Genomic DNA, 23,563 nt, shown 5'->3' on the forward strand with positions numbered 1-23,563 from the left:
TACTATAAATGTTAACATGTATCTATATATGCAAATATGATATTTAGTACTTATAAATGTATTTTTATTATTTCTTAAATGCAGCTTTCCAACTTATGACCAACCATGCTGCTTTGGTACTTACTAGACTGTACTGACATACATTTCTCAGATATGCAACATTCAGCTACATTGCATACCATGATTAAGCTCTCAAAACTTCACAGAATTCCTTCAGAGACTGTTTCCACCGCACAAGAAGATATACAGCTTTTAGTATATCATACTTGACCTCCAGCCATGCCAGATGACTGCCCCACACATCACATTCAGTTAATAATAACATCATAATAAATCTCTTTTCTCCTAGTCATCCATTATAGCTTACTACAATGGTTATTCCAGAATGTGCAATTGTCTGTTTTATGAAGGACACATCTAAACATGGTAAATGATGCAGAATACATAAAACGCACTTTCCTTCTTTCTGATAATTTTGTAAGGTAACATAGTTTAAAAATATTTCATTTTTTTCTGTATGCTGAAATAATTTCTAAGTGACATACCTTGACAAACAGAATGGTCCAAAATCGCCTGTGTAATATTCCAAGAAAAGATTCCCACTATCATACATAGGTATCATGCAATTTCTTACAAGTATTTTTAAAAACTCTCTTTATTTACATTAATCTAGCATTAAGTGGAGACATTCTACTTGTAAGACAAAACCCCAAAATATCAAGCGGCACAGAGCGCATGGTTAACACCAGTGGGATGAAAATACAGCGCTGCCAATGACTTAAGTGCTGAAGAACTTTGGTTTACACGCTATGACTTTCAAACTGAAAAATGTTTCCTATAATCCCCTTATTAATGTTATAAAATGCCATATTATTGATTTTAGCATCAATTTCAAGTCCCTACATATTCAATAGTGCACACTCTCAGTGTGGACAAAATCCAACTAATTATAGAGATCATTTAAAAAGCCGCTTCAGTTTTAGCCTACAGAAATAGGCTGTGATTTCTCATAGCTCGGGAAGACAGGGAAGGAATTTGGGGTTGCACAGCAAGAACACTAACACTATTGCTTGTGGAGAACATATGAACATTTAGCTCGTACATGTCCATTTCCCCACCCTTCTGTGTGTGGAATATTGAACTGAACCCTACTCTGAATCAAAAGGCCAAAAGCCGCAAATGTTTATGCAGCTGGATCATCAAAAAGTGAATATCCAAACAGTCTCTTAATAATAAACCCCCTGAACAGGAACTCCAGGGAACCACATAAATCTATTTAAAAAGGCTTAGAAGAAACACAAACATGATACTAGAGCCACTGAGGATATTATGCTGCTTCTGCTATGACAAGATTTAAAGGTACAATTTGCCTGGGCATATTATCTTGAGAATTTTGCAATTTGTAAAGAAAAATAAAAAACCAGTTTATTTTTAGAAAATTATCTTATCTAGCTATGATTGCCACTGGGTAAGCCCTATCTCACAGCATGTTTACCTTCTGATGAGGTCACTGTTAAAAACCCAACTGAGACAAAAAGAGCAATGACCCAAAGGTTAACGCCATACCCAAAGCCAGCACTGAGGCTTACTCAACAAAATACTTTGCAAAAGGCTGGGCTGCTTTGAAAGCCAAAATTATTCTAGCACAAATTGTGATCCATTAAAATTACTTAATCTGCTATCACAAGCAATTCTGATCTGCCCTAGTAAAAGCTACTCCTGTTCTTCATCTGCAGAAATGAAGTCCTGAGAGAATGAATCCTCATTAGAAACATGTCCACTCAGTAAGAAGAATGAGCTATGCAATCATATCCATTTTAATATTGTTTGATAGGACTTATCAAACATTTTAATCAGCAGTGTGCTGCTGCAGCAACAAAGGCAAATGGGATTCTGGGCTGCATCCGCAGGGGCATTACTAGCAGAGATAGAGACGTGATCATCCCACTCGACTCAGCCTGTCAGGCCACACCTGCAGTCTGTGCCCCGTTCTGGTCCCCACAGTTCAAGAAAGATGTGGACAGCCTGGTTTGGTTCCAAAGGAGGGCCATGAAGACGGTCAAAGGGCTGGAGAACCTGCGCCATGAGGAAAGACCAAAGGAGTTAGGTCTTTTCTCCCTGGAGAAGGCTCAGGGGGGATCTCATCGCTGTATTCCAGTACTTATAGGACGGCTACAAAGAGGACGGAGGCTCTCTCTTCACAAGGAGCCACATGGAGAAGACAAGGGGCAAGGGGTAGAAGTTGCATGGGGAGAGGTTTCATCTTGACATAAGAAAGAAATTTTTTACAGTGAGATCAATCACTAGAACAACCTCACCACAGATGTGGTAGAGTCCCCATCACCTGAGGTTTTCAAGATGTGATCAGACAGGATGCTAGATAATCTCATCTAGGCTCCCTTTCCCGTATGTTGGACCAGATGATCTTTCAAGGTCCCTTCCAACCTAGGCTGTTCTATGGTTCTATGATATATTGGGTTGAATTGATCTTTATTTTAATACTATCTGAAGTAGTCTACTGCAGGCATTAATTAAAAGACAACTCTCCAAATGAAATATGCAGGTCTGCTCTCATTAATACATAATCTCATTTGCAGCTCAGTGGATTCCAAGTGATACTACTTTATTACACTGCCTTTCAATTTGTTATTTAAAAGATCTTTAAACACTCCCTCCTCTAAATTTATGTTTTGTTAACATACAAATTACCAACTTTGCCCTTTGTATATCTCACTATGCTTCCTTACACTGAAGCACAGCTGTTGAACACCAATTATAATACTCTTTCTATTGCATACTACATCTCAAGTTAGCCTATGCAATCTGAGTTCATTATCATATCATCAGTGTTACCGAGATTCTTTTCAAATCGTGTCTAAAAGGATACAGAAGCCTGATAATCTCAGAAGCACATACTGATTAAATTTTAGTTCTTAATTAGGTTGTTGCTCTGGTAAAGGAAAATAAAGGAGAAGCAGCTTTCCATTAAGTCTGAATTACTTTTGGTTTTAATAGGTTCATTCTACATCCATAATCTAACTTCTACTGTGTTAATTAAGATTTGCTTGCCTATGGTAGCAGATTACTTGGAATGAGATACGGAACACAACACATACATAACTGGTACAAAAATAGTATTTTACAGCCACTCTACATCCAGAGAGAAAATAACATGCATTTTGAATGATAGTGTGAATTCTAAAACAGGGAAGATGTTGATTGTTTTGCTGCAACATTATTCATATCTTAAAACCAAAAATTAAAAAACAACAACAAAACATTTTTCTACAGATTAAGGTTTTTAGAATAACTACATCTAAAAGACTTATCAGCCTCCTCCAATATCCTGTAAAAACTATGTAGAAATTTAATAATAACCATTATATTGATATAAACTGAATATTCTAATATCCACTCACAACTCTGAAAATTTTCCTAACAGTGAACAATAAAAGGGATTAAAAATAGTTATTGCAATATTTCATTATTCCAGTTCCATTTTAAGATTCTATCTAATGGGAAAATACACTTAGAGCAACATTAGATAAATGAAAGATTTTTATGAACATGGCCTTCAACAAGCAGAGAAAAAGCATAAAACCACAACAGTATATCCAGACTGTACAAATTAAATGATTCAGGTCCAAAGCAGTTTATTCACAAGACAAATACACAGCTACCTACCAGTCAGAAAATAAAAGGTATATTAGATAAAAATGAATGATGGCCACAGTCAGTACACAACACTGAAATGCCCAATATGTTGAGTTTTACAACATATTAGTCAGCTGCAGTCAGTTTACTGTTCTTTTTACTAATACTGGAATTTTATGATATAAGGTATTTTACAGATACAAAATTCAGATAACCTCAGCATTTTCATTAAGAAGTACACTTGTACCATAAACATTGAAATACCACAATCTGCAAGCCCTTTGAAGATCACTTTGATAACTTCCCCTTATCACAGCAGCTCATTACTCTCCTTAGCAAAATACAAGTATTGATATACACAGATCCCTATGGTATTTTTCTTTAGAGTTTCAAATTCATGTAGACTGAATCTTACGGTTTTCAAATTCAGCTAACTATGAGTAAGCACAGAGAAAATAGAAGTATATTTATTAAAACATAAAATGACGTATCTGTGTTTGATTGAAAAATGGGTAATTATGTATTTCTTACCAAGTCCTAAAAGGTCAATAGTGGGTTCTGATGACTTTTTTGGACTTGCTTTAGCTTCTGATTGCTGATCTTCTTTCTTTTGCGGCTTGAAAGGAAGAAAAAAAAACACAAGTAACCTTTCTGAAAAACGTACAGTGCTTAAAAAATGCCCATTAAAGATGCTGCTGCAGTATCAGAAATAAAAGCCCTTTTCTATATTTGTTTGTCGTAATGAATTTGATTTGTAATGAAATAAGTTGCAGTTATGGTCATAATGAACAAGGCACATGACTGCAAAAAAATATCCTTATACCTTCACTGGTATGTAATCAATTTTTAAATAAATGTAGGCTCCAGAATAGGTTAAAATAAGCTGAAATCTTAAACTGAACCACTGCATATCATGCACTAGGCAAAAAGCTGTCTATAATTTGATTTACTGACTAATTTTAGCATCCTAACTTTACAGTTCTGCAGCATTAAAGAGAAAAAACTTCAAGTTTTTAAAAGCTCAAATTTAAAAATTAGAAACTGACTAGTGGCACTATTTAGCCTTCCTGAAAAGAGCGTCTGCAGAACATTCAGACTTTATAGATGCTATGCACAGATGGACATAATCTGTGTTCATGGTCGTCTTCTTTGTAAACCTGAAGACAAATAACAGTATTTTTCTTCTTTGAAAAAGGGAACTCCTCGTCTTTGCTTGCCTAGATATTTCAAAATGTAAGATGGTATTGACATGAAATTTGATTATGAAAATGACTTCATAAATCTGTTTATAGTTCTTCCCATACCAATATCAGGCTGATTACCCGAATCCATCAAAACATCAATTTTTAAAATGAATACAAACTGGTTTATAGTAGTGACGTGACAAATGCACTCCCTTGCATGCATTTAATATGCATTTACTCCATACTTATCACAAAAACATGAAGTGGATTGGTCAATCAATGAGTACAGCCTTTAACTAGAACAGGTTACCAAATAACAGCGGTAGAGCACTGCCAGGCTGAGCACTGGGCTGACACCAACAGAACCTGCTTCACTCCCACTTTTATCACCCCCATAACATGGCTTTGGCAGAATCACTGAGTCTCCTGAGGTTGCTGAAGTCATTAGATCTTAGTATTTAGCATTAGGAGAACGTTATAGTTCAACACATGGATACAAAGTTCTCCTTACTTAGGTAATCCTTTACTTTCCTCTCCTGCAAACTGGGAATAAAGAGTAACAAGCTTGGTATTTGTACAGAGGAATGAGGAAAATCAAGGGTATTCAAAGATGGCCCACACGAACAGAAGCTTAACGTACTACTGACACTGCTCTTACACGACCAAGCCCCCACGGAAAACCTCCAGGCAAGAGCTGCAATGAACTGAACTCCACTTCTGCAGCTACAGGGAACAGGTGTCTTCACACTCAAACTGATCCTTGCTAATCTCTCAGAGAAATACTTGCTTGCTCCAGCCAAAAATCCTTATGTTGACTTTACATACCTCGTTCAAGAACAAATTTGTTTGGGAAACCACCTGCTGGAAAAATATTCCATGGATTCCCTGATTCCACATTGGATTACAACTTTCATATTTGAATATATGATCTGAAGAATAGCACCCTGATTCCAAAAAGCTACTCAATATTGCAGAGAAAAAAAACCCTTATATTTGATATGAGAAAGAAGTATGGGTTTTGAAAGCAAATTTTTGCATATCAAGAATTTTTTAAAAGTGACCATTGAAAATAAAGTTTTCTACAACTGAACTTACCTCAATAAATATGCCATAAAACTTAAATTATTATTACCGACATCAATTAGAATTAACAATGAGTATTTCAGAACAGAATTTATCATAAAAACATGCATGTTTGGTTCCTCTCCAACTCTGTAAGGAACACCATAGGTCAGAGAAGCCGTAAAAAGAAGCATTTCTGACATGTTGCTTGATTTCATAAAACTGACCTTTTTTTGCTTAAACAACTTAACAACTCTGAATATAGATGAATTTTAAACTGAAAAGCAAAACCGTTAGAATTCTATTAAATGTGCAAATTTTCATTACCTCAGATTAGGTTTATGATAACTACCTAAAAGCACAAGTTTGAAATAAATTAAAGGTTGACAGGGTTGGTTTAGAGGGCAAACTTCTTACAGAAACCAAAACAGTTTTGCATACATCATTAGCAAGAACTTAACAGATGGAGTTCAAATAGCACTCTCTTTTATTTAGTACTTATTCCTGCAGCAAATTAATCTCATTACCAAAACAAAAAATTTAAAAATATAGTAAGAATATACTTAGGTCCTCTGCTTTGTGAAATGAACATTTTCTATAATTATTAAATGCATATTTCTGTTTCATTACTCTCTAAATAAGAAAGGCTATGAGGATACAAGGTATAGAAATATCAATTTCTAAAAAAAATAAAACCCTTTAAGATACCCTTTTCCAGTATCATTACTATATTTCTTGATCAACAGTTTCTTTCCTGTTTTGCTCCCTTGTCAGAATGTAAACTAATAGGTTTTAAGGTTACTTCATAGTTAGTTACCTTAAGAAAGACTGCAAAAATACTTTCAAGCTTCTTAGTACGGCAAATATTTGTAGACATTAATACTGCATTCATCTCTTTAATGAAGATTTTCTCCTTAAAGCAATATTCAGTTTCTCCTTTACAGCCACACAGTTTTCACCAAAACACTAAACTTCAGTCTGAAAAATGGAGGGAGGAAAAAGCTATTTGTCACCTAACAATTTACCAATACTTCACCTGTACAACAGTGGTCACACAAAGCAATAATCAGCAGCTATCTGGAACAAAAAAAATCCTTCCTTTTACCCTTAATTTTACCTGACCATAACAAATGCCAGTTGCTGGAATTTCCTATCCTCCTGTCTAAGATTTGAACCAATTTTAAATTCAGTGTGCCTTTATTTCTGGTTAAGATGCTGCATGCCACTAATGAGGGCTCTTGTGCAAATTCAGAAGATACTTGTTTGGTGCCTAAGGTCTGCCATGATTCAGACATCTCTGAAGTCACCTACGCTTAGGCATAAATTAAATAAGGTTGGCGCTAATGGGCTGAGTTAGAACAAGAAACCTGCATGCATGCAATTATTCTTAATTTAAGAATATCTAAATAAATCTCGTTTACCATGCTATTTTTTTTAAGACAGCCTTGTTCTCTCTTTGGCCCCATGAATCTTGGGCTGCCTGACTGCACCTCAAGAAGGTACAATGAAAAGCAGTGCCTTACTAAAGTACTTACTCTGCTTCTATAGCAGATATTGCAGCATATTTCTGGGGCTGGAGCAGAGGATCTCCAGAGCTCCCTTCCAACCTAGACAATTCTGGCATAAACAAGGTGTTGAAACTTTCAGAAAAGAACAAAAAAGGGAAGTCACATTGGAGCCACTTAAAAATTTTATTCCAAATCATAAGGAGAAATGTGATGTTTAATTTCTTTTTAGTAGTTTTGCTCCAGTAGGACTCATACATGACTAAGCTTTATGTAGAGAGTGGTCTTTTGAGATGTTAAAGCTAAATATTGCACGCAGTGAGCACGTAAGTGTGCAACAGGCAAAAAACTGCATAACAAGGCAGTGACATCTTCTAAACTTCACGATTAATTTAGTGTTGTGCTTTATCTAAAAATTGCTGCATTTTGTAGAGGTGCAATATAGCATGACAAATGCTTGGGAATCCTGCTGCACTAAGATTCATCTCAGTTTCTATTACTAGTCTGCTTGACTCCCACAGCAATTATTTTTAAGTATTGACACCAGTACTAGATAAACTATTCTTTGTCCAATCCTTTGGAAAAAGGCTGCATAAAAATAGGAGACTAAGCAGCATTAAATAAACTAAAAATAGCACTAAAAATCCGCTATTAAAAAGCCAAGTAGAAGGGAAAAGGTACACGACTTTGTGCATTTATTTTCAAGTGGAGCCTTCAAGGTTACTGGCGCTACTATTTTTTTACAACATTCAAGGTTGGCTTAGCAACATACATGGTTTTATTAAGTGAAGTACACGGTTATAGCAATTCCTAGATATATTTACTTCAGGTCGTGTATTAACAGCTTCTCATTCAAAATCATCTTTACAATACTAGTACATTCTTCTAACACTGTTCTCGCAAGTAGCAGAGCATCAAAACATCTTTGATATACAAGTCTTACATTTCCATTTTTCACAGTTGTCACTAATGGCCACTACACTATTCTTCAAGGTTGTTCTCATGTTGAAGTATCTCTTGAAACCAAGCAATGTCCTCTGCCTTAAATTATTCTGGGATTACTGAAAACAGTTTATTTGCATATATCACTGAAAGAAACTGAGGCCAGAACAAGCTTCTAGGGAATCAATTCTTTTCCATCCTCCACGTGATCAGCTTATTATCTAGTATGACTTGGAATTTTCTGCCTTAAGAAAAGCTGAGCCCCTGTTTTGAGAAGAGCCACAATAACCCATTTAAGTTATCCCTTGTTCAGCAGGTATTAGGTACTTCTGCCAAGTTAATGAGGCAAATAAAGAATTAACCTTGCAACCTCTTCTAAATATTTTCACCTATAAAGCACAGTAGAGGAGCAGGGACTCACTCATTATTCAGACCCAGTATGGGCATCATAAATTTTTGCAATCATGTAGACGACAGGTAACTGGGATACAGTAATCCTTTATTGTTGGTTTTTTTTTTTTTTTCCAATGCCGTCCTTTTAACCTTTTACCTAAGTACATTCATTCTTCTGTCACTCCTATCTTCAAGGGCAAGAAGGAAGACCCAGGGAACTACAGGCTAAACAACCTCACCTCAGTACCTAGGAAGGTAATGGAACAACTAATCCTGGAAACCATTTCCAGGCACATGAAGGACAAGAAGGTGTTTGGGAGGAACCAGCATGGCTTCACCAAGAGGAAGTCATGCTTGACCAACCCGATAACTTTCCACAGTGTCATGGCTGGCTTGGTAGACAAGGGGAGAGTGGTGCATATTGTCTACTTTGACTTTGGTAAGGCTTTTGACACTGTCTCCTGTGAATTCCTCATAGAGAAGGTGATGGCCTAGATTAGCAGACAGTGAGGTGGACTGAAAACTGAATGGCCAGATCCAGAGAGTGGTGATTAGTCTAATCAGAGGCCAGTCATTAGTGGTGTACGTCAGGGGTCAATTCTGGGTCCAGTCCTGTTCAGCATCATTAACGAGCTGGATGATGGGGCAGAGCGTACCCTCAGCAAGTTTGCAGGTGACACAAAACTGGAAGGAGTGGCTGATATGCCAGAAGGTTGTGCTGCCATCCAGAGAGACCTCAACAGGCTGGAGAAATGGGCTGAGCAGTTCCTCATGCAGTTCCCCATCCTGGGGAGGAGCAACCCCAGGCACCAGTACATACTGGGGAACCACCAGCTGGAAAGCAGCTTTACAAAAAGAGATCTGGCGGTCCTGGTGGACACCAAGTTGACCACGAACGAGTAATTTGCCCTTGCGGCCAAGAAGGCTAATGGTATCCCGTGGGCTGCATCAGGAAGGTTATCTATTGCCAGCAGATTGAGAGAGGTGATCCTTTCCCTCTACTCAGCACTAGTGAAGCCACACCTGGAGTGCTGTGTCCAGTTCTGGGCTCTGCAGTAGAAGAGAGACAGGGACATACTGCAGCAAGTCCAGCAACAGCCACGAAGATGATTAAGGGACTGGAGCATCTCTCATATGGGCTGAGAGATCTGGTACTGTTCAGCCTAGAGAAGAGAAAGCTCAGTGGCGTTGCATCAATGTATATAGATATGTGAAGGGAGGGTGTGCAGAAACTGGAGCCGGGCTCTTTTCAGTGGTGCCCAGTGACAGGACCAGAAGCAACGGACAGAAAATGTAACACAGGAGGTCCTTTGCTGAACATCAGGAAACACTTTTTCACTGTGAGGGTGACCGAGCACTGGCACAGGTTACTCAGAGAGGTTGTCGATTCTCCCTCCTTGGAGATATTCAAAGACTGTCTGGATACAGACCTGCGCAACTTGCCCTAAGTGACCCCTGCTTGAGCAGGGAGTTAGACAAGATGACCTCCAGAATTCCCTTCCAATCTCAACCATTTGGAAATTCTGTGATTCTTTCAAGTGACAGAGCACACAGGAATGTTCAGCTATTTTATTCACTCTTGGCAGATGCTTTTGCCAAGGCTGAAGGCCTTTCGTGCTTTCTGGCACCCTAAACAATCTCTTGATTTTCTCAGTAGAAGGGGCTAAAGCAATCTTCTCTGAAATACTGTGATTTCTCAGGGGCTCATCCATCTTGGCTGGTGTGATGCTTAATGCATAAAAACACTGTTTCAGCATTGGTTTTGTAGGAACGAGCCCTTTCCTGTATGAGTAATCATTCCCTCTTACGGGATTTTGTCTCATCTCTATCTACCGTAGCCTCTTCCTGAGGCTCTCTCTCAGAGATCATTCTAGTAGCAGCTCTTTGGATTGCTTCAGCAATTAAGTGCAAGTATCTTCTGCTGGAATATTATGCAATATTCATACTCCATATTTAATAAAAGGGATCTGGGAAAAATAATCAAGTTCTACTGCAGGAGAGGTAACAGTTGCTAAGAGGATCCTCTGAGAGGCATATCATGCTGATAGTATGGGAAGGTAAGTACTTAACAGGAGTCAAGAAAGAATGGACTAAGGTCAAGAGTAGCTTTTTCTTCTATCGTCTGATCAGAATTTCTATTTTTATTCTTCTGAAATGACTGTGTGATACATAGGAGACTAAGACAAATGCTGCTCCTGAATAAAATATCTGAATTTTGACTTAAAATTTAGTAGGTAGACTAATTGTCAAAATATTAGATAATCACATGGATAACATTTTCCTAAGAGCTGTATTGACTGCATTTTATTAAAAGTATGTAAAACAAACATATGTGGCTGTGCACTAAAAACTGGCAAAGTTGCTATCATGGAAACAATTCCCTCTAAGCTTCTGCTCTCACTCAATTCTCTATTCAGTATCCAGTGATGACTGACTCTCATTTTTATACCATGTTCTGGTCTCAGCTGGGATAGAGTTAATTTTCTTCTTAGTAGCTGGTATAGTGCTGTGTTTTGGATTTAGGATGAGAATAATGTTGATAACACAAATGGTGTTTTAGTTGTTGCTAAGTAGTGCTTACACTAGTTAAGGACTTTTCAGCTTCTCATGTTCTGCATCAGGTGCACAAGAAGTTGGTAGGGGACACAGCTGGGACAGCTGACCCGGACTGGCCAAAGGGCTATTCCATACCGTATGGCGTCATGCTCAGCATATAAAGCTGGGGGAAGAAGAAGGAAGGGGGGGACGTTTGGAGTGATGGCGTTTGTCTTCCCAAGTAACCGTTATGTGTGATGGAGCCCTGCTTTCCTGGAGATGGCTGAACACCTGCCTGCTGATGGGAAGTAGTGAGTGAATTCCTTGTTTTGCTTTGCCTGCGTGCACAGCTTTTGCTTTCCCTATTAAACTGTCTACCTCAACCCACGAGTTTTCTCACTTTTACTCTTCCAATTCTCTCCCCCATCTACCCGGGGCAGGGGGAGTGAGTGAGTGGCTGTGTGGGGCTTAGCTGCTGGCTGAGGTTAAACCACAACATACCCAAATCAAGCTACATCTAAATCCTGCCTGCTGTACATCTACAATACAATAAAAACATACTATGACAACATGGCACTAAAACCTTAGCCATAAGTAGACCTTAGGTAACAAGATAAATCATCTTTCAGTATCTACAGAGCAGATATTTAAAAAATAGTTAGGAACTTCCCATAACTTTACATCTAGCAAAATGAACAGTTGAGAAATTATGTGTACAGATAAGAAGAATCACCTCTTTCCTATTTAAATAAAATGGTAATACAGAAATCAATATCTGGATCTTCACTTAATTTCCACACACTTTCACTAGAAGTCAATTGGCTTGAAATTTGTGGATGGAACTACGTATGCTGGTAATCTGCACATATCTCCACATTGCAACTTGGTCAACTTTAATGTTTTGTGCTAAGAAACCATCACAAACAAAATTCAAAAGCAGACAACTGCAGAGAAGATCAGGCCATCTGTAATTTATTACAATTTTAAAGCAAGCAAGTGCATAAGCCTGCTTTAATAATTTTATGTAATGTCATTTTCTTAGATTCACACTGAGCTGATGCCTTCATTAGTGGAAGCTGCACCAGCCAGTCTGCCTGTAATTCATCGAGATACTGGCTTTGATTTAATCAATCTTGCTCATTTTCCTACCATTAGGAAATGGTAGGATTAATCACTTACCAATCTTGTTCATTTTCCAACCATTTAATCTCTAAGATTTTGAAGTATTTTCCAGTTCATCAGGTTTTGGTAGAAGAATTACAAAAATTTGTACCAAAGTTTTGAGTTTTATTTTGCTCAAATTCTGACCACATCCTTACAAGATCAAAAAAATATAATTGCAGAAAACTTCCCAATCTACCTAAAATGAGAAGGTTTTCTATTCCATCGTGAAAGAGTAACTTGTAATTGAACAACCTACATTTAATGTTGCATTGCTTTCTCCCTCATTATTCTTCCTTTACTCATTTTGTACAACAATAAAAGTTATGTGAGGTTTAATTTGAAAAATAGGGTAAGAACGCTAGTTTAGGCCAGCAAAAAAAAAAAAAAAAAAAAAAATTATTTGTCCCTACTAGGTCTCAATTTAAAAAACAAAGCTCAGTTTTACACAAACCAATTTTACCTTTTATTGAACTCTTACAATGCATTGCTCTCAATATACCACTAATAACACCATTCTAGTTCAATCTAATTTATGTGAAACACTTCTCTTGAGTTAACTGAAACCAAATAAGTCAGCAAGTAACACTGTTAATTATTCACACATCAAGTTCTAGGGTTGATTTTACTGATTTGTTTCTCTCTCTTATATGTTACTCTAAAGCAAATTTTCTAGTAAATAAGGACATTCCTTTGACAAGGACAAGAGAACTGAAATCTACTTTATACCATGTATTTTGCAAACTAATTGGCTGCATGGGTCTGGCTGGAATGGATTCAACTTTCTTCATAGCAGCCAGTATGGTGCTATGTTTTCGATTTGTGGCTAAAACAGCGTTGGTAAAACACCAGTGTCTTGGCTGTTGCTGAGAGGTGCTTGCACAGCATCAAGGCTTTTTCTTTTTTCCCTGCAGTGAGTACGCTGGGGGTGAGTAAGAAGCTGGGAGGGGACACAGCCAGGACAGCTGACCTGAACTACCTAAGGGATATTCCATACCATATGACATTGTGCCTTCTGAACTCATTCCATTGACACATGCAATACTGACGTAATACTTTTGATAACCCTATCATTTTAGTTTTGCTAGTTTTATCCAATCATATTTCCATCAGCCTTTGTTTTGCTAGTTAAAACAAGCCAACCTCTAAGCACCTCATTTAATAAATTCAAGGACTATACATAAGACACACACATATACACACACACATACAGACAGCAATACTTCACCAGTTGTTGGTCCATTTTCTTCAAAACCACCTTCTCTTCCCTTTCTCTAGTGTTCTATAGACTTTGCCAAGCAGATACAAGTGAATCAACCTATTTATGGAACTCGCCCTACAAATCATCGTGATTCCCAAGTTCTGTTTTCGCATTGAAGCTTAGTGTACACAAGCCTCAAAGCCCTGAATCTGAGCTTCAGAGCTTTGCAGTAGACTCATCCAAAGGTAAACTCCCACTCCCTGGAACGGGCAGCTATGTTTTCTCCCAGAGACTTAGACAGCAAGCCTGCACGAGATGGGACTGTGAAGAACATTAAACAACACCTGAGGCATAAGTCGCACACTGTAGGAAGTCCAGCGTCTCAGTCGGGCATTTCATCAGATTTTGTTCAGCTGGTTATTTTTGGAGATAACCATTACATGAGTAATTCATTCTGCCTCAGAGAAAAGAAAATTAATGAAAGCATTGCCAAGTCAATCCTCCTCCTTCCTCTGTATGAAGATTACAGTACAGCACATACAATGTTGTCTACAAGGGATATGGTTATTTCATGGGCAAGACAAAAAGGAGGGTCAGTACCACCATGAATGACAGTCACACACCTATTAAATTCACATATATAACAGCATGCTATGAGGTCTATTGCTGGTGTTACCCATGCTCCTTTTCTGCCAAACAACAGCTTGCCCTTTCCTGACTCTCAGCACCGTGCCCATATGCGTGTTTGGCTACTAGGTGTAGAAGATGGGTAAAAGACAAGAGGGAAGTGGAAAGCTTTATGCCAGCTTGCATGGTTGACAGGACAGACAACATACGTGAGGTCTTCTGATACGCGTTAGACTTTGAAGGAGAAAAAAACCAAGAATATTCAGATCTAGCAGCAAGTACATTGCTCTTCAGTTATCCCCATTCTCTTTTTTTAATTATGACTGTAACAAAATGTCCTAGGTCAAATTTATAGCTGTTATTGCTGTTTAGCTATTAATCGGCAGGCTTCTGTGCTTGCCATGGGGCTTGTTTACCTTACTGTATAGGAGAGTCTAGTGCTCATTAGTGGCTGCTTTCGCTGCTTGCTGTACAGCTGTACTGCTCATCGTCTTAACTCTGCTGTGCCTGGGAACATTTTGATAACAGCAATGGCGACGCGCCCGGGCTGGCAGATGGCCAGGGCATCGCTGTTGTTTCTGTGCCGCTGTACTGGACAGGCTGGAGCTCCAGTGTGAACTCGAGTTAAAGGGACTGCGACCTGTGGATGAGTCCACACGAGAACACCCTGAGGCATCTGTGGCCGTGGATAAGCCCGTGCCAGAGCAGGTACATCTCAAAGCGTCTGTGGCCATCGTTATGTCTGTGCCGCAGCAGGTATACCTCTGAAGGGATTGTGGCCCAAGGATAAATTCATGCTGGAGAAGGTATACCTCAAAGCATCTGTGGCTGTGGGTAAGTCCATGCTGCAGCAGGTACACCTTGAAGCATCAGTGGCTGTGCATGAGGTCATGCTGGAGCACCTCAAAGTGTCTAGCCATGGATAAGCCCATGACAGAGCAGGCACGCCCCTGGAGGGACTGCAGCCATCGGTAAGGCCATGTTGGAGCAGGTTTACTTCTGAAGGGACTGTGGCTGTGGGCAAGGCCATGCTGGAGCAGGTATATCTCTGAAGGCATTGTGGCCCATGGAGAAGGCCACACTGGAACAGGTGCACCTCAAAGCGACTGTGGCTGTGGATAAGTATATGCCATAGCAGGTATACCCCTGGAGAGACTGTGGCTCACAGAGAAGGCTCCACTTGGAACAGGTAAACCCCTAACGGACTGCAGTCTGTGGATAGGTCCAAGCTGGAGCAGGGGCAAGGAGAAGAGTCCATTGCAATGTTAAACCCTATGGTCTGGTCCAAAGGGACCAGGGGTGGAGATTGTAATGGAAATACCTTTAAATTGTTGTAACCCAGGATTTGAGTTGTACGTTATAGGAATTACTATAGCAGGAACACCTTGTTGCTAGCTGGGCTAGGAGCAAGGGGCAGAGTTCGTTGCAATGTTAAACCCTATAATCTGGCCCAAAGGGGCCAGGGGTGGAGACTGGAATGGAAATACCTTTAAATTGTTGTAACCCATGATCTGAGTTGCATGTTATAGGAATTACTATAGCAGGAACCAGCTGAACCAATGGAGGAGAAGCCTTACAAGAAGCAGTGCAAGTTTGTGAAATTATTAAGGATGCTGCAATCCTTTCAAAACATTTTTTAATATGACCATACACTCCAGAGCCTATGGTCAGTCTGAAATCTGTATTTTCAGGCTACTCTTCTGCACATCCCTGTTCACCAGATTACTGTCCTCTGATAGAGGCAGCTGAGGACATTTTGCAGTAGAATTGACAATGGTGAAACAAGCTTCTTTGGTAACAGCTGGTTCAAAAGTGTCAGCATGCCGTGAAAATACTGTGGTTATTTTTCATTGTAAATGAGTGACTTCAGAGAAAAAAGAGTAATGTTAGGTAATTCAAGTTTCCATTTTCTGCTTCTGTAACCTTATGCCAATTATCTTCACACGTACAAACTTTAAGGGTTTAACAGCTCCACAAGACATATGACGCCCAATAGAAATGTAACCCCCCCAAAATACTTTAAAAACAAGTGGAACTTTTGCTGAATTCACTACTACAAGATGTTCATGTAAATAATTTAGCAGGTTTCAACACCAGCATTTAGGATTAACATTGACCTTATTCTCATTTACATTACCTGAGAGCATTAGAAGAGGTAGCATACATCGTGCAAGATGCAAGCCACATGACTAATAGCTCTGAAGTAGAAAAACTCTCCAGTCAGAGCAGTCATAAGTTACTACCGTAAATATCTCTCCTACTCTGAAGCAAGGTATCAGTCATTGTCAAAAATATGATCCATGAGCTATCCAGTCCAGTTATCTGCTCCTATTTTCATACTTTAATATTACATGCAAAAAATACTTCTCTGCACATTTTCCTCCATTTTCTACTTCAATGAAAAATTCATATGAATCTAGAATTCAGTCTGTTTCATATGCATCTGGCTACCCATGCATTTCTTATTTCCATACACTACCTTAACTACCAGAAGCTTTATGAAAGCAGGAGATCCATCAAATAATTTACTGAAAAGCACTTCTAACTTACTTAAAAGCAATTTTCAGTTTACTCATTAGAGCTCATAGATGCTTCTATGGTTACTGAACAAAAGTCTTCCTTTGCTCTTATTAGGTAAGAACTGTATGCCTTGTGCATAAAGTAATTGGATTCCTTCCCTCTTCATTACCTGCTTGCAATAAAACTTGCAAGACAGCAAAAACATTTGAGAATTCTCATATGAGAAAATGTTATTAATTTACTACAAGCTTGCAATAGGTTTGTAGATATGATTTTTTCTGACAGCTCATATACTTGTACTATACAAGTTAGTTTAGTCTGTATCTATTTAAAGCATTACTCACGTAGGCATCCTAGAATTTTTAAAGAACGTTTTTACAACTTTTGTATCTGACATGTAAATAAGTAAAAATGAATCCTTTCATAATATTGAATTTAAATCACATTAAAGATGAAACGTGTTGTTCTGTTTACCCTCCTATAAGATATCAGCATTTTTTTCAGACTTGCAACTATATATTAAGAAACTTAGAAATCAGACTAACTCTTCAAAACTTAGGATACTTTTAGCAAGTGATGAACTTCTATTTTGCCTAGCTAGCAAAAAAGCCAGAAAACAAGTATACTATATTGAATCACAAGATATACTACAGTGGTATCATTATGAAGTTGTACAGACTACAGCGACTCTGCAAGGAAAAAACTGCATGTCAACAAAAAAAAAAAGCAGCCACTCTTATTTATAAAACTAGCGTTACCTCAAACAAACAGCTAACCCAAGGGGAAAATGTAAGTTTATTCTTTAAGAGTCTATTGCGATTATTCCAACGAATCACTCTCAGGCACTGAACTACTCACGCTGATGTAGGTAAGCTAATTTAAGGCACTTACACCAAGCAAACCAACAAAACTGAACTGCCTTTTTTGTTGTTGTTGTAAAATAGGATTCTGTACACGTGAAGGTCATTCAGTCGAAACACACACCCGAAGGAAAACATTTTTAAGTTGTCCTTGATCTATATCTCCACTTTAAAACCCTGGGTATATGGATTATATTAGATTTTCACAGTTAGGGCAAGATACTTGTACAAGATTAGGTAAAATGTGTTATATCTTTAGTCATTTGAATTAATAACTTCATGGCAGAACTAACAGACAGCTGCACCGTAATCTTATTCCATTAATATGATTTTATCTGGGTCTAGGCTAATATGCTAATAATATCTATGGAAAGTGGATTAAGACTATTCCTTTGTTATTACTTATTGAACACCCAGTACTACCATTTTATTTTAACTGAATTTAAAATGTTAGCTCAGATCTCATTTACTTTAGTAATGTATTCCAAGAAGGCTTAAAACCTTTCATGTCTCGTACATGTCTTGACTACGGCAAAATATCGAAGATTAAATCTTTCTCTTTAAATTCTTATATTCATGTACTAAATCTATATAATAACAACCACATTTGAAACATTAGTTGTATGCATTCATTTTCAAATATATTATGTTCATAAAGCTCACAAATTCAAAATAGGGTCTGAAGAAAGAGGGCAAGCTCTTTCTCCTAAGTTTGGCCCTTGAAGAAAAGTGTCAAAAGGTTGCAAGATGACTGCCAGGTAACAGTCACAACAAGAAGCAGGAACCTAAAGCCGAGCTAGAGATGGCAAGATTGCAGAGGAGGGTAGGCATATAGTCTACAGTTTCTAGGTATCACAGTTTCTAGGGATTCTGGGGGCATCACAGTTTCTAGGGATTCTGGGGGCATCACAGTTTCTAGGGATTCTGGGGGCAAGGATTTGAGCAGAGTTCGTGCAGCTCTGAATCTTTGAAATGACTGCATTTGAGCCCAGAAGCAAGGACCTGTTTACAAGGACACAAAAGGCAGAGGGAAAAGCTGTTTATCAACCCTTTTCCTATTTTGTATTATCTTGTCATGGAACTTGATTTAGATAAAACCCAAGCATTCTATTTTTAATCCAATAAACCCCATTTTTAAAATCTTTTAGAAGAAATCATTATGAAGTAGAAAATCAAGGCAGATCCATCTTAAAGCTGTAGCTGATCCAGTGTCCCATTACAACATCTATAAATCGGATTAGGGTCAAAGTGTTCTAATGCACCTCAGTTTGCAAGCTGTGAAATGCAATAAACATGGTTCGTATTTTTATAAGCTGTTTTAAATACATCTTCAGTTTTAGGACTGCATATTATGGTTATATGAACTTGGCTTACATATTTCTACTCCATTTCTATTGAGCTAATTAGTCTAGGCAAGATTACAACAATGCAGCTATATTAGTTCCAGTTCCTCATTAAACTGTTTTATTTTGTAACTTTCCTCCTAAAGACCTTTCGAGTCATACATAATATAACATCAGTGTACCCAATCAGAACTAAGGGGTATATATTTGTAATTCCTTCTTCATACATCTCCAGACAAGAATGAGCTGTTTCAGGCATGGCAACTGACTGAGCTCATAGTGAAAAAACAATCCAATACAAGCATTGCTTTCTATCCCTGTTTGTGAAGATATGGTTTGCATTCTTTTCCTTGTGCTTTGCTGAAACAGTGCTTTGCTGAAAAGCAACAGTACTTTGTTGAAAAATGCTTTTTGCATGAAACTTAAGTTCATCCAATATCAAGAGCCTACACCCTTGGCCAGCCCCCAGCTCAGACCTTAGATCTTTCCAGATGCTGATATCTTACTCACTGGCTAGTCCAGCATGCAGTTACACACGTGTGTGAGCACAATATGGGTGTCTCCAGTAGCTGATCTTGGACATGCTGCCTTTGCAACAGTTGGTTTCTAGATGATGGTCTCTCCAGTTGCCGACCCTTAGGTTCCTCAAACCTGCCGTCTCTTTCCAATGGCCGACACCAACCTCTTATCCTTCTTGTCTGGTAGTTCAACTTGAAGTTTGCTAGCGTTCACACACAGACACAGAAGAGACAACGCACTCACACACAATATGGTTGCAAACAGAATTTGGCAAGAATAAAGGATAGCCTGCAGTGACCAAGTGCAGGGCTCAGACTAGCATGCTGCCCAGCAACCTGCATATACATGACTAGCCCTTTTTATCCCCTTCCCCCCTGCTTCCTCTTGCTTGTTCCACCCCAATACACCTTGGTTCCTCCCCTTCCCTGCTTTTGGTCTGTCACCTAAACATCCCATAATGAGCTTCACACAATATTCTCTGCCCTATCCCTGAATTCTTTTCTCTCTGAATCCCATAATAAGTCCTATAGCCTAGTATGCAATCACCCCTTACTCGTCTGGGTTCATGGGAAAGAACATCTTCCCTTGACCCACCTCACCACTCTCCTTCGATGGACCTCGGAGAAGTAGATCACTGTGCTCTCTTTTCACTCATTAGATTATTCTGGTTCTGGTCCCTATCGTTGTTCCTCTGAGTCTTGCAGTCTTTATGTTTTAGTCACACAGTCTTACAGCATCACACTGACTTTTGTTTCATATAAACCACCTCGGAATTAGGACTTTTTTACTAAATAGGGTTCTGCTTCTTAGCATGTTGGATTGATACTCTGTACTTGCATCTTTTCTATCATTATGGAAAGCAGTATGATACACACACTTTATGAAGTCTAAGCATACTATATCTATAGAGATGCATTTAAAAAAAGCCTCTCAGTTAGTTCCATGGAAATTCAATCCTGTCACTGACAGCTAATCAGACTGAAATAACACCATAGGTTAATTTTCCTTACTTCTGTATCAGCTCATTGCTTTCTTTTGCTGCTATAGAAGTTAGGAGCGAATTGGCGAGTACTTTATCATCCTCATATACAAGTACATAATTCTGTTTCACAAATGCAGAATTTAGTAAGAGGGAGACGTTTAATAAATACTTACGCATCATTAGCTACGACCGTTAGTTGTATTAGTTTCTTCTGCCAGTCAGGGTTTTTTTCTTCAATTTTGTTCTCATTTCAAAGTTAACCACTTTGAAACAATTATTTTAGAAGCTAATTAATTTTAACTTATCACAAGCAATACCAAAATGGATTTCCCTTTACTTGAGTAAACTCCATTTTCTTCGTCTTCACCCTCCACATCATTGTAATCTTTAACACCAACTATCAAGACGCATTCTAGCCACAATCCAGTCTAGAGTTCTACATCTCAACTGGAAATGAGTCAAACTTCTTTCTGCTTTTATTCCTGCAGTTTAAATAATGTGAACCGATATGAAATTTCTGGGTATTCTGAAAATGAGTATTTAAATCATCCTTACAAAAACATAAGGATCATTCAAACTTTAGATTCACAGCTTCAAATATTGTGAAGTTTTACAACTGACCCTTCAAAATGATATTACAAGAGCTCTGACTTGCTTGTTCAAGCACCCATTTCAACTTTTATGCTGAGATTCAACCAAACCAATTTCTTTTACACCACTAAAATAGTCTACGTTTAAACAAAGGAAAAAGATATACTGCTGTCTACTTACAGTGTAAACTGAGGATTAAGTATATAAGACAAAAAAAACTGTAGCAGAAGTTACCCGTGTTACTACACAGTATAAAATACACTCTCTGCCTAGCAGACAAGCCTGCAGTACCCTACTCTGACATGAAGTACAATATCCTCAAGTTGGGAGAGACCATACTTGCTGAGCAGAGAGGTGGGACAGAGTTATTTTTCAACAGTATGCTGACATGCAAGGGGACCAACCTCAGAACTGCCCCCGTTTTCTAGCTGCAGGTGACAATTTTATAAAGGAAAAATTTCAAGTAAAACTGAAAGGCAAGCTCATCCAGTTGCAAACCTTTTTTCAACAGAGACAGGAAGCAACTGATTGCAGATGGGTTAACAGTGTTGATTGACATATAAGGAATCTAGCATTAAAGAGATGCTAGTTATTTGAGCAACTAGGTAACTGGTGACTGAATTTTCTACCATACTTATCTCACAGAATTATCTAGAGCGAGAAACTTGTCCGTTTCCTTCAAATTGTGTCAAAGATCCTGCTTCTACCTTATCTTGCTTTTATCCCTACCACAGCTACAGTGCTACCTTCCAAATACCTCTGAGTTACTTGGGTGAAGCAATGTAACAGGGTGAACGTCAGAGCCACGAAGTTCTCTGTGCAACTGTCCTAGTGCCATGAGCAGCTATCAAAACATCATAAATTCAACAGTCCAGATAAATACTCTTATTTCTTTTAGTAAAAAGCCACGCAATCAACACCTATGTCAACTATGAATTTAAACTGGAAGACACTGAAAGTTGCATGACAGTGTTTGGAAGCTTGCTGAAACCTCTTATAGAATTTTTTTTTTTTTTTTAAACAATTTAAAGCTTAAGCTAATGTAGCTTTTAATACTGCCAGTGGCATCCAAAATTATTTTTTACGGAAAACCGAGTTACTATCTTTACTCTTAAGTAAGATTTGCACATCTGACAGTGCCTCCCACTACCCCATTGCCCCACCTTGATGGTCACACGGTGGAGTGAGATCTCTCCCCTGAGGAGTTTAAGCACGTTCTAGCTTAAACACAGTAAAATGAAACAGAGCACACAAAGACACTTGATTGCTTTGCTCATGCTCCAGTACTTGCATTATTTTAGGAAAACAAAGGAAGCCTGTTATTCAAAACAAGATAAGATTATTATTTTGAGTGACATTTAAATTAAATGTCTTTTTCCTGTTATCAACTTCATCTCATCCAATCCTTACCCTTCTTTATATTCAGTTCCATGTATCAGTACCGCTTCTGTAAAAATGTCATGCTTTTTGTTCTTGCACATTTGATTGATTGTACACAATCTCCTAACTAGTGCTATAACTTTTATAAAACTTTTTAGATGAGATCATGTATTTGCACTTTCAACCACGCATGCTCCTGTGGTTTCAAATGTCTCAGAACGAGTAAGTATTGGTCATATAGATGTTTTTATCTAAGGATAGCATCCGTCCATGAATAAGGCTGATTTAGTTCATGTTTATTTAAATGTGCCCACTTTTTTTTCAGTTCAATATATATGTAAGTATATGCAGATGTTGCCTTCCTAATTGTCTCAAAGTCACAAGGAAAAAATGTGAAGCTTATCACAAGCAAGCAGGAGAAACCTGACAATGCCACCTGTTAGTAAGTATTACCAACTGAAAACCCAGGGCAATTTTAGGTTTTGACCCTTCATGGAGCAAAAATATAACAGGATGAATTAAAACTAAGCACATCTAACAATAACTTTTTATTAAAAATAGTTTGGCAAGTTAAACAAAGGCCAATTTAACCAAAGCAGCCCAAACCCAAGCTTGTCCTTATAGTTTTAAGATTCCATTTCTATAGAATTTAAAAAAAAAAAAATTACATTAAAATACTGCTTTGCTGCAGACCAGAGTTGGGAGAATCAAGCTGATATAGAGAACACGCACTGGGCTGAGGAAAAAAAAACACGATACCCTTCCTGTAGGTTGGCTCGTTTTCCAACACTAAAAAGACAAATACCCTTCTTCCCATCTGACAAAAAAAGGGTTTTCTTTCAATTGCTTCTACCTGCAATACCTGTTTCTTAATTCCTTTGTCTACAACTCCCAATGCGTAATAAGAGCCATGACAGATTAATTTCATTAAGTAAGACTATTTTTCAAGGCAATCCTCAAACATAAGGAGTCCTTTGTTACCTGCAAAAGGAATGAATCACAGTTTCGGGAAGAATCTAATTTGATTTGCCTTTCTCCAGATTAGCATTAGAAGCAACCAAAGAACCCAAAATAATCTGATCTCTTCACACAAGACTGAAAAGG

At 38.2% G+C, this 23,563-nt stretch overlaps 1 protein-coding gene across 3 annotated transcripts in view; it reads right to left on the reverse strand.

The window, feature by feature from the left end:
* Positions 1-23,563, reverse strand: part of SMAP1 (small ArfGAP 1) — a 107,065-nt gene that overhangs the window by 22,054 nt on the left and 61,448 nt on the right. For all 3 annotated transcript variants that reach the window (XM_082307249.1, XM_082307248.1, XM_082307247.1), the window contains one exon: positions 4,186-4,270. In XM_082307249.1, coding sequence (XP_082163375.1) covers positions 4,186-4,270 — 85 coding nt within the window. The remainder of the gene's footprint in view (positions 1-4,185; positions 4,271-23,563) is intronic.

The sequence above is a fragment of the Platalea leucorodia genome (assembly GCF_965183815.1).
Source record: "Platalea leucorodia genome assembly, chromosome: 3".
NCBI classification, from domain to species: domain Eukaryota; kingdom Metazoa; phylum Chordata; class Aves; order Pelecaniformes; family Threskiornithidae; genus Platalea; species Platalea leucorodia.